The 11,839-nt window shown below is 43.8% G+C and overlaps 3 protein-coding genes across 3 annotated transcripts; 2 read left to right on the top strand and 1 right to left on the bottom strand.

Annotated features, from left to right (window-relative positions):
- The first annotated feature begins 1,431 nt into the window (after positions 1 to 1,431).
- Positions 1,432 to 3,161, top strand: LOC136997669 (uncharacterized). The gene is made up of 2 exons (XM_067348697.1): positions 1,432 to 1,912; positions 1,995 to 3,161. The coding sequence occupies exons 1-2, from the start codon at positions 1,821 to 1,823 to the stop codon at positions 2,569 to 2,571; spliced, it is 669 nt and encodes a 222-aa protein (XP_067204798.1). The 5' UTR covers positions 1,432 to 1,820; the 3' UTR covers positions 2,572 to 3,161.
- On the bottom strand, positions 3,116 to 4,028 carry LOC136997670 (uncharacterized). Its single transcript, XM_067348698.1, has 3 exons — positions 3,559 to 4,028; positions 3,331 to 3,480; positions 3,116 to 3,261 (listed from the first exon to the last, which is right to left on the bottom strand). Exons 1-3 carry the CDS (start codon positions 3,756 to 3,758, stop codon positions 3,258 to 3,260), a joined length of 354 nt encoding a protein of 117 aa, XP_067204799.1. The 5' UTR covers positions 3,759 to 4,028; the 3' UTR covers positions 3,116 to 3,257.
- A 5,652-nt stretch (positions 4,029 to 9,680) lies between these two features.
- Positions 9,681 to 11,420, top strand: LOC136997667 (uncharacterized). Its single transcript, XM_067348695.1, has one exon. It carries the CDS (start codon positions 9,968 to 9,970, stop codon positions 11,060 to 11,062), a length of 1,095 nt encoding a protein of 364 aa, XP_067204796.1. The 5' UTR covers positions 9,681 to 9,967; the 3' UTR covers positions 11,063 to 11,420.
- Positions 11,421 to 11,839: the final 419 nt, after the last annotated feature.

Below are 11,839 nucleotides of genomic sequence, written 5' to 3'. Positions count from 1 at the left end.
ATTACAGATTCGGATTTCTTGGAAAAAAATACGTAAGTTTTGTCCGAGACATTTTTTCGAATCGTGATAGATGGCGCTGTAATCAGTGAAAATTAGTTTTTGCCATTTTCTCTCACCATCGGGGTGCTTTATTTCGGTGAGTCCCCTCGCCTCTCACTATTCAATTACAATCGGTGCTTTCCATCAACGTACACAGACGGCACTGTGTTACACAGTGTCCACTTTCGAGCGTTCCAACAATGACACGATATGACACTACGCGACACGGCGAAAAGATGAGTTTTGCAGTGTTGTGTCGCTAGGAGTACCAACCATGAAACAAAAAAACCATGTTTTTTGTAGTGGCATCATGTTTATACACTTTGCGATATAACCTCTATAGTAATAAAACCAACAAAATATGTCATTGTCACATACATATTTACAAAATTCGTGAAATCTGCCAATTTTTATTTTTTTAAATTTGTGTTTGTTGTGCCCTTGGTGATAGGGCACGGGTTCGGGATCTGCCGAGGAGTTAGGCCGGGAATCCGGGAATAATCCTTTTTTGTTCTTCTTAATAAAAAAACAATCTCCCATATATTTATTGGTTTCTTGATTTATTACAAGTTCCCTTACTTCTATGTAATCTAGGTTCCGTCAGGAATCCTTGCCTTAGTGTAGTATCACGGAGCCCCAAGTTATTCTTATTCGCTTTTAGCGAATTGTTATAATTCGCGTTCTTCTAGATTTGTGGTCCCAACGGACATACGTCCGTTTCTTGTGAATGATAGTTTTAGACCCGCCGTCGTGATCTCGCGACGGCGATTTTATATACGTGAAACTGCACTTGATTGCAGTTTTAACGATCTAACTTGCTGACGAAATTCGATCGTTCGTCAGCATTGTCGCGTAAAAAGTGAGTAGTATAGCAACACGGGTTCTAACTCAGGGATCTGAGGGGGTGCGCGGGTGAAGGGGGGGAGAGGTTGAGGGGGAGGGGGTAATGACGTCATCGTTTTGGAGGGGAGGGGGTAATGACGTCATCGTTTTGGAGGGGAGGGGGTAATGACGTCATCGTTTTGGAGGGGAGGGGGTAATGACGTCATCGTTTTGGAGGAGAGGGGGTAAATTTGGAGTGGAGGGGGAGACGAGGGAGGTGCGGGGGAAAGGGGAAGGTATTGGATTACAGGGGGAAGAGGTTGAGGGGAGGGGGTAATTACGGAGTGGAGGGGGTGACGAGGGAGGTGAGGGGGGGGTGTGGGGAAGGTATCGGATTACATAAATTCCTGGAAAAGATAAGATAAGGATTGTTTATATAAGGATTCCTGGAAGAGATAAGATAAGGATTGTTTATATAAACATGAGTCATATAGAGATAAGGATTGTTTATACAAAGGGTATCGGATTACACTGCGTCAGCACTTTTGGAGTGGAGGGGGTGACGAGGGAGGTGAGGGGGGGGTGCGGGGAAGGTATCGGATTACATAAATTCCTGGAAAAGATAAGGATTGTTTATATAAGCATGAGTCATAGAGAGATAAGGATTGTTTATACAAAAATGATTTATAGTTCCGAGAATTGTTTATATCCTTTGCAGGTTCGTGCAGGTTTTAGCGTGACATCATCGCTATTTTTAGATCATAGGCCCTTAGGCAGCCACTTTAGGCGCCATGTTGCCAGATTTCAATTTGCGTGACATCATCGATATTTTTAATTAGTGTCGTGTGCGACGAGCGGGTATAAAAAGCTCGCGGAAAAAAAATAGGAACCATCAGTTATCCGAAACCATTTGGACAATCACTACATCGCTGCAACGCTTCATCTGAATTATAGCAACGATGTTTTCTACCGTACAACAGACAACTATGAGTAATCCGGCTGACAAACAGCAAGGTGTGGATGCGAAGAAGCGGAAATTCTCACCCAACGTGTAAGTTGACTCTATTACTATTTACACTTTTAAACTTACTGCTATTGTTACATTTCAAACTTATACAAGCTTTTATCCACAGAAATAAAAGTAATTCGACAAGTATCGATGGAAGCATGATCACGCCTCCCAGAATTTTAGCTAGAAGATACCCGTTGACAAAAACCGGTTATAAATATCTGGATATTGGAATCAATGTTTCTACGCCGAGCCACATAGAAATCGCTCTCGGTGACAACCATGGCAAAGAGATACATTTTACATATAACATGTGGAAGATCGTCCTGGACCAACGACACGCCATCCACCATTTCTTTAACAATGATGCGAACGAAGCACCGTCTCAAACCATCGAACATGTCACGCTACGGTTTGGAAAGATAAACAATCTAAAAGTACTGCGTCTGGAAACATCAACAGTGTGTTTAGTAATGTCACACAACACCGTATGTAACATAATCGCTCTCGAGTATTGTGTGGATCATATCGCTCAATCGTTGAACAACGTCACTGGTATGGTCGACACCAAGTTCGCACACTTTCGAAAAATCGCGAGCGGTGCGAAGGACCCCATCGCGGTGATACGTGAGAGCGAATCGTTCGATAAGAATGATATAATCGATTGTGAGCTGTTAGCTCAGGTCTTTGGATCGCAATAATTCTAGCATATCACATGCTTTATTGTTAAAATATTTTCACTATCATAATGTATTTATTAGATGTATCTGTTTAATAAATATTATTTAACATTAAATTAATTTTTATTATACCATCTTTCCTGTACCACATCATATTCACTGACCTATCCTACTGCGAGATAAGCGCGCGCGTCATGTTACACTACATGATAGAAGGAAACGAGCGAACCGGTGACTATCATTTTTCCCTTTTAATTGTAACAAATAATTATAAAGTTAATAATTAAATATAATATAATTAAATATAATATTATTAAATATAACATTTATTAAAAAAATTAATTTCAAGTAGTATATAATATTATAATATAGTATAACACAAGGATATGAGGAGGCAAAAAAAATACAATAATATATTTATAAAAAATTAATTTCAAGTAGTATATAATATTATAATATAGTATAACACAAGGATAGGAGGAGGCAAAAAAAAAATACAATAATATATTTATAAAAAATATAATATTTATTTAAAAAGTGTGTACTATACATATGTGTGTGTGTGTGTGTGTGTGTGTGTGTGTGTGTGTGTGTGTGTGTGTGTGTGTGTGTGTGTGTGTGTGAAATAAAATAAAAACTATAATAATAAAAAAACTATAATAATATAATAAAAACTATAATAATATAATAAAAAAATCGTGGGACCATCATCTGAAACAGAAAAATTCTATTAATAATCTGAAAATATTAAGTGTGATACTTATCGAATGTAATACTTACGGTTGTACATCATCGTCAGCAAAATGCGCCTCTCTCACCGCTCTCAATACGTCAGCGGTGCGCGCCACATCGCTTTCCATTTGATGGAATTGTGTTGTCAAAATATCAAATGAGCGGTACACCGTTAGCAAGTGTACCCGTATATCCTGCCTGTAAGCAAAATAAAAACAAAATAATATACGATGAAGATTAAATCTGTCATACGTAATATTAAATAGCAATACTTACAGCGATGTTAGTATCACTCCGTTTTCACGCCCATGCACATCATATTCAATTCGAAAATTGTGCAGCACGTGTTGTTGCTGCACATTTCTCGTCGCCTCTTCAAAATGATGCACCGCACCGTGCAGGACGGCGATCCGATCCGTCACAGCCCTCATCAACTGCTCGATCTCTTGTAGTTCAATTGTATATAATTGTGCCATTTTTTTTTTTTAAATCACAAACTGTTACTCACAAACTCGTGAACTGTAGGAGACTTGTGACGGTCCCAACCTCCGAAGCATTTTTATAGTACGTCCCTTAGATGTGGTGCAAATCTATGTGACCGCTCTACGGGGGGTTATCTTTTCAAACATACTCCAAATTTATAATTTTGAAACATAATTCTTCTCCCGAGTAACCGAATATCAGTCGATAGATTTAGTATAAACTACCGCGGCATAAACAAATCTCATAAGAGATATCATAGCGACTCCATATAATGAGTTTGACAACCATGAAATTCTTCTCTCACGAGGATGTATTACTATTATTTACAAACTACTGCTGCAAAAACAAAAGATACGTATGACACACGTGAATACTTATCTTACAAGGATGTATTACAATCATAGATGTGGTGCAAATCTATGTGACCGCTCTACGGGGGGGGTTATCTTTTCAAACATACTCCAAATTTATAATTTTGAAACATAATTCTTCTCCCGAGTAACCGAATATCAATCGATAGATTTAGTATAAACTACCGCGGCATAAACAAATCTCATAAGAGATATCATAGCGACTCCATATAATGAGTTTGACACCCATGAAATTCTTCTCTCACGAGGATGTATTACTATTATTTACAAACTACTGCTGCAAAAACAAAAGATACGTACGACACACGTGAATACTTATCTTACAAGGATGTATTACAATCATGATAAGTTAAATTAATGTATGATAAATGTTAAAAATTGTTTCAACTGCGCCTCTAACGCCTTTCACGATTACGAGGGGGAACGGGGGGAGGCGCTTGAGTCGTCCTCGGACGAGGCTCGACCACAGCTATCGGCTTGTGGTACACTCCGCAATCCTTACACTTCTCGTATTCGGAATTTTTTCTATTCTGATCACGCTCCATTTTCTATACTTTTTTTCTCCACCGCGTGCACACTTTGAACTGATAAATTACTCTCTTCCGCACACCTTATATACAGCTCGACGCAAAAACGTCAATTTCGCTGTAGTAATAAACGTTAAAAGACGTACAATAGATGTTCGATAGACGTACGAGAGACGTTCAAAGACATTCAAAGACGTACAATAGACGTTCGATAGACGTACGAGAGGCGTACGAGAGACGTTCAAAGACGTACAATAGATGTACGATAGACGTTCGATAGACGTACGATAGACGTTCAAAGATGTTCAATAGATGTACGATAGACGTTCGATAGACGTACGATAGACGTTCAAAGATGTACGAGAGGCGTTCGATATACGTTCAATAGATGTTAAAAATAGTTCGATAGGTGTTCGATAGACGTTCAATATACGTTCAATAAATGTCTGAAAGATGTACGATATAAGCGATAGGTCATATTACATGGTGGATTATGTAACGGGTAAAAGGTTGAATAAAAGTCATGCGAGTGTGATATACATCATTTTATTAGAATAAATCATAGTTGTTTTACACGTTTGTTACGCTCAAACCACCACCACTTGTACAATTTGCAAACATTCCGCATAGCGCAATGTCTCGTGTGATACGCGCAGCGCAAGGTTCCGATTACATCCAAGTTCGTCAGGCGTGCGATATCTTCGTAATCCGCATCGATCGTTTCGATCTCTACATCATCTTCCAAAATCTCGCACAGCCACTTTTTCTTTTCGAGTCCTTTCACGTATATCAGAGGCGGTTCCGTACCAATGGCATTGTTGATAAGACTTTTCATCTGACTGTACGAGACGTGTCCATCTTCCCATCGGAAGCCGTGGTGGTGTATCCGTAACCAACACGCCAGCGATTTTTCCGATTTCGTCAACAGATACCACGGTACGTGTTCACGAAATACGTAATGAGATAGCGTTTCGCCATCGCGAAGTACCGCTACCTCTTTCACGATAAAAATGTTGTTGAACGCGTAACCTTGCAAGTCGACGAAAATTGGTACGTTCGACATCGTCGTCGACCGTCGGAAAACAGACATTCCCATTCGCACACGTCTAATTTATAACTTTTCACACGAGTCTGCGCACAATGTTGTTCAGCGGATTATATTCGACCATTCGATCGTGTATAATGAGACAATAGGCGGTGGTGTTGGCCGGTATATTTTCCTTACAATCAAATTCTATTCGCACGTCAACGGTGGCGCTCTTGACAGAGTCGTTTTGTCGCGAACAATCTATGACTACGAACGGACCGGCTTTCGAGAATTCATCGATGTCCAAATACGTATCGTCCTGTCCGTAATAGGCTTTGCGGAAACGCGCATACATGTTGTACAGTATAGCGTATCGACTCTTGTCGAAATCCAAATTCATGTCATCGTACGGATAAAAATCTGAATTCAGATGCAGTCTCACATTGGTGAGTTTACAAGCGTCAAATTGCGTAACGTTTTCAGACAGTACGTTTTTTCGACCGGTTTGGAGAGCAAAGATTACGTATCGCGGTTTTTCCAATTGCGTCGCAGCTTTGACCGCCCAGGAATGCTTGGTCGTGTTTTGCAGCAGAGGAAACTCGTACAGATCCCACGAACGGAAGCACACGCTCAGATATCGTCCGCTTTCCAAAGTTCGAAGAAGAGACAGCTTGTTGACTTCGCTCAGAGATACGTGAGGCATTCGCCACTGTATCTTGAGTAGCTCGATCGTCGGATTCGTACCGACTCGTCCAACGAGAGAATTATTATCGTTGCGCGATCGTATCAATACAAGTTCGTGACGAGCGTTGATTACAATCCGTTTGTAGTCCTCGCAGAATCCTAAAAGAGTATTGAGCGGAACGCAAAAATTAAAGTTTCCATCGAGCAACGGATTTCCATCCGGATTCCACGATGCGTATTTCAGCGTCTTGCTCTTCTCCGTCGTCAGCGATACATAGTTTTTGATCGTGCTCGTTATTCCAACGTTTCTGTTACGATCGATTTCAACTCCGTCGAGCTCGTATCGCATTTCATCAAACATGAACGCGACACAATTATTACCCATTATACACACGTTATCTCTATTCTCACCGGTAGGATTCATAACGAGTTTTCCTTCAACGTAGAGAAAACTCTCACACGGTAACGTGTACAAATCCTGTTGCTGTATCGGTATTCGTATCTCGTCGCTGTGTCCCAACGTCGTGTTAGCGTACGGATTGTACGTGTGCATCTCATATTTCACGATACGCTCGTCGAAGACGGGCTCGTCAGCGATGTCGAGTATATCCATCTCTTTAAACGTTTCTCACAACGAATCCCAACGATTTTAAAAAGTTTACGTTCGTCGTACTGAGCCTCTTGAATGGCGATGTTTTCCCAATTTTCGTTGTTCTCTCAATCACTCGCTGTTCGTTCAACACGAGCATTTCCTCGCACCACGTCGCCGCAAGTGCAGTCTGATGGTAATCTCTCCGCGAAAATCGATCAATCGTCCGTCTTGATCCACCACACGCAAGGTGATATCGGTAACGCTCCTCGCGATGACCGGAAGGTAAATGATTTGCGCCGGTGTTTCCGAGACTTTATATCCCGGAGGTACGTTCGGTGAAAATTCGTGTATCGTGTGCACCGACCTGTCGTTGGCGTACGCACCCGTGGTTATGCTGCATTCCACTCGAATAATGTTTACGTTGACGATGTTTACCGAGGAATCTGATTCGTGCAACTTTCTCGGTTCCAGTATACGACCCGTCGAAAATCCAAACAGCGGTCCGATGGTATTCGGTTTGGCGAAATTTATTCGAAAGGCGCACATGATTTCACTCTTCATGGTATTAACGTTGGGACGAAGTGACAATGGATAATCTTGCTCTTCACTTTTTCCTCGTTTTTGCAGTATCGCGCGTTTCAGATAAGAAGCAATGGCGTCCAATTCGTACGATCCTTCGGAAATTATAATTTCTTCGTCATTGTCGTCGAAATAAAATTTATTGTTCGCTACCGTCACGTTCGGAATCGTGTTGTAGGTCTCCATCGTGGTTAGGCCGAGCTCGTAGTCCCCATCGCTCAAGTCTATCGGTGGAAAATAATCCACCGTGAGAACGCTGCTTTTACCGCTTAGAGTGAGCGTCAGCGACATTGCCGAGATTCCATCGACGACTGATGTCGATCGATGGCTGATCGATTTTTATATCTATTTTCTGGAGGAACAGGAGACACAATTGTCCACAGATCGTTTGATCGTACGTCTGGTAGACCGTGCGATTGTACGTTATCGTTGTATCGGTGTCTCCGAGGTAGCGTGTAAGCTCCTTCGGCGGTTGCAAATTGCCAAAGCTGTCAAAGTATACGGCGCGATCGCCTCTCTTGGCGTACGCCACCCAATGCGTGCCCGGCCAGTCGACATCGTCCAAATTCACGATACCGCTCTCGTTTTTATGTATCTTGTCGGGTAAAGCGTTACGCATGTAGACACCTCGGAAATACGGTATTCGCATACGCTTCGCTATTTGTAACAACTGTAGATTGGTGGTGGCACCCGTGGGCATCTCTATCGTTTTTTCGACGTTTTTTTTTTTCTCTTCAATCCTTTGCCCCGCTTGTACGGAGCGAGATAAATCCCCCGTCCTTCCATAGCTTTATTGTGACGTTTCGTCTCTTCGAGTTGTCGTCGCGCGGCCTTAGAGTCGTTCACCGCCTTTGCAACACCCGCCGCTCCACCGGCAAGCGAACCGATGACTCCCAAGAGCGGTAACAACGGTAACATACCACCGCGTTTCGCCGTCGGAAGCGTTCTCCTCTTGGTCTTCTTCTTCTTCTTTCTCTTTGTCATACCCATCCCCAATTTCGTCTTTGCTTTCATAGCAGCCCATACGGCGGTAGCAGCAGTCCTCTCACCGAGAGTCGCGTCCGCAGCGGTGATCCGCACCCGCGCTTTATCGGCGAGAACGCGATCGGCTGCGTGGCGGTCCGCTGATTCGCGGTTTTGCGAGTACGCGATGTCGTGATCGCGACACGCCGCGTCCAACGGATTGATACCTCGATCCCCTCGCGCGAGTCGTTTCCGCAGACGAGTCCCCGGCCCGCAAAATTGGTAGCCGGGTATATGCAGCTCCAACGGTAGTCGATTTATCACACTGTTCAGTAAACCGGCACCCTTGTATCGTTTCATAGAGCGCGAATTCTAACGTATCGCGTGTAAATCATATTTCCAACTGAGGTGTGTTTCGACAGCGCTCACCTATAAATAGGAGGCGCGTATCGATCATTAACCAGTAGAATATCAAAGTTTGTCGGACGACAAAGTACAATGAATAACCGGGATAATAAGAAGGAACATAAGGAGGTGATTGTCGCAAACGTGTATCGCTAATCGTGTGTTTGAAACAATATTTTTTTTTTTTTTTTTCAGGATAATGTCCGAATCATGTATGGAAATAGAGATATTTTAGATCTAGCGACGAATATCCGAGCACCGCTCTTTCCGACATCCGATGCTGCGCACTCGTCGCGTAATAACAAGGATGAGAAAGAGTCTGGTAAAAAATGAAATTTGTACAACAACCGTACACGATCCGTGTGAAAAACATGGATGATAAGAGTGGGCAAGGGGTTTGTGAGAAGGCGTGCAGACACGGTAAAATGCTGCCAAACACGATACGCGGTATCATTTGCGGTCCCTCGAATTGCGGTAAAACCAATGTAATGATTAGTCTGCTGGAAAGTCCGAACGGTGTACGTTTCGAAAACGTGTACGTGTACTCGAAATCGTTGAATCAACCAAAGTATCGGTATCTCGAAAGATTGCTCGGATCGATCGATGAAATCGGCTACTTTACGTTCTCGGACAACAACACAATTGTACCGCACAGCGAGGCGTTACCGAATTCCGTATTCGTCTTCGACGATATAGCGTGCGACAAGCAGAATGCGATACGCGAGTACTTTGCTATGGGTCGACATTCGAAGGTCGATTGTTTCTATCTGTGCCAAACGTATGCAAAAATACCGAAACATCTCGTGCGCGACAACGCGAATTTACTCGTAATATTCAAGCAGGATGGAACAAACCTTAAGCACGTCTACAACGATCATGTGAATACGGACATGACGTACGAAGATTTCGGTACATTGTGTCACGCATGTTGGCAGCACAAGTACGGTTTTTTAGTGATAGACAAGGATAGTGCGATTAACGATGGACGTTACAGACGTGGTTTTAACGAGTTTGCGGTACCGCGGAATGGTTAGTTGTTCTCGAGACGTTGACGATGACGCTTGACACGAAAGATATCGACGAGAGGGAGAAGATCGCGAAGGAAATCGCTCGTACGAGCGAGTCGATTCGCAAGAAGCATCGGACGTTGAAGACGGGTAGAGTGGAGCAAGAGGTGCAATTGGAGAAACGGTTGAAACCGATCGTAGAGCCGTTGAAACGAATCGTCGAGAACATCAAGGGTGACGATGATTCGGTTGACGATCTCGAGATTAAAAACGAACCGGACATCAAACGAAAGCGGTCGAGCTCTGAGAAGAAGAAGAAAATCAAGCGTACCTCGTTGACGACACCGATACAGACCCCATTGACGCCACCGGTACAAGCCTCGACTCCGTTCCAGCCGCAAAAATTGGTGTTTGAAGCGCCGACATATTTACCGATCGAAAACGTGTTCGAAACCACGGACCCGTCTTTCGCGACATCCGTGAGACAGACGATGCAAACGTCCGATGGTCGGGAAGCTCTGTACGGTCAAATGGGTCCGCTGGGCCAAGAGTACATCGGTGAGCTCTTGAGCGGTGACAAGAAGAGAGGGATCGACAACGTGTACGGTGTATACTTCAACGATGCGGGAACGTTTCTCGGTGACAAGGCCTTCGACATTGATAGAGACGACAATGTGATCGTGGACGGTGTGAAATACGCTGGCACACCCGGCCTGTTTGAATTAATATTCAAAAGACTTCCCGACGATACGCTGTGTACGGAGGCTGACAAACAAAAGTACAAGAGCATACTACTCGCTACTAACGCTCACAGACGCGGTCATAACGCGCATTTACCTGTTTTGGGAAACAAAGGATACAAATACAAACATATCATCACACCTCTGATATCTAAGAAAGGTGGAGGTGTTGCACATCTCGACAGGAGAGGTGCGGGTCGCACGTTACCCAAGTGTAACGTACCACAGACCATGACTGTGACCGACAACGCGGTCGATTACGTGCACTGGGATGATCCGAACGAATTGGTGGATCGCCTTCGATTGCTGGACGCCTCCCGTCAGGCGGGAAACAACGCGCACGACAACGAATTTCTCTCGATTATCGAGGAACTGCGCGAAGCTGGTCTGATTATAAATTGATCACAGCTTTTCAACTATCGCCAGTATTGCTCGTGTGATGCTACAGGAATGTCTATCAACAAATTCGGACTACAGTTAGGAGGAGGAAGCGCCAGGGTGACGAGACAGAGCGGCGAAGTCTCGAAGAATTACGTGCGCGAGAATTGTCTCTGCAAGGATGGTGAGGTTTTCAACGCCAAGTCACGCGTGATCAGACATCTCGCCGACCCTGAAGCGGACACCGACGCCGTCAACAAGCTGCATCTGGATCATCACTTCAAGCTTATGAGCGATCGTGAGAATCGAAATCGTATGCTCTGTGAAAATTTTAAGCGAGAAGTACTTTCGAGACTCGAAGATTCGGAAAATACCGAGCGGACCTGGAAGAGGGACCACGACGATTACATCGAGACCAGATACGTGGCGTTGGAACGACAGATTCACGATCTGAGAGGTCTCCTCGACGAGAGTGTGGCGCTACTCGATGGAAGAGCACAACTTTTGCATCAATATCGGTAGGATAGATTCTTTCAAAAACACCGAAAATTCCTCCTCGGAGTCTTCGAGTACACTGTCGTAACAAGCTGCAAAAATTTCATCGAATACTACGATGATGCGATGAAGAAGAAGAAGCAAAACGAATCACAATGAGCAAGAAGGAAGCGGTGAGCCTGGAGAGGAGATCGCTCGTGGACGAGCTCCACGCACCGGCGAGAAGAAACTTTACGCGTCGGCCAGTCGTCGTGAAAGGATACGACGATTTGTGGCAAGCTGACATTGTCGAGATGAGACCGTACT

The sequence above is a fragment of the Linepithema humile genome, chromosome 2 (genome assembly GCF_040581485.1).
Source record: "Linepithema humile isolate Giens D197 chromosome 2, Lhum_UNIL_v1.0, whole genome shotgun sequence".
In the NCBI taxonomy this organism is placed as follows: Eukaryota; Metazoa; Arthropoda; class Insecta; order Hymenoptera; family Formicidae; genus Linepithema; species Linepithema humile.
The sequence above is the reverse complement of the archived record's forward strand: the minus strand, read 5'-3'. Positions and strand labels throughout refer to the sequence as shown.

Coding starts and splice junctions, on each gene's coding strand:
- LOC136997669 (XM_067348697.1), top strand. CDS start 1,821: ATGTTTTCTACCGTACAACAGACAACTATGAGTAATCCGGCTGACAAA. Junction 1,913..1,994: donor CGGAAATTCTCACCCAACGT/GTAAGTTGACTC, acceptor TTTTATCCACAG/AAATAAAAGTAATTCGACAA.
- LOC136997670 (XM_067348698.1), bottom strand. CDS start 3,758: ATGGCACAATTATATACAATTGAACTACAAGAGATCGAGCAGTTGATG. Junction 3,481..3,558: donor GGAGTGATACTAACATCGCT/GTAAGTATTGCT, acceptor TTTTGCTTACAG/GCAGGATATACGGGTACACT.
- LOC136997667 (XM_067348695.1), top strand. CDS start 9,968: ATGACGCTTGACACGAAAGATATCGACGAGAGGGAGAAGATCGCGAAG.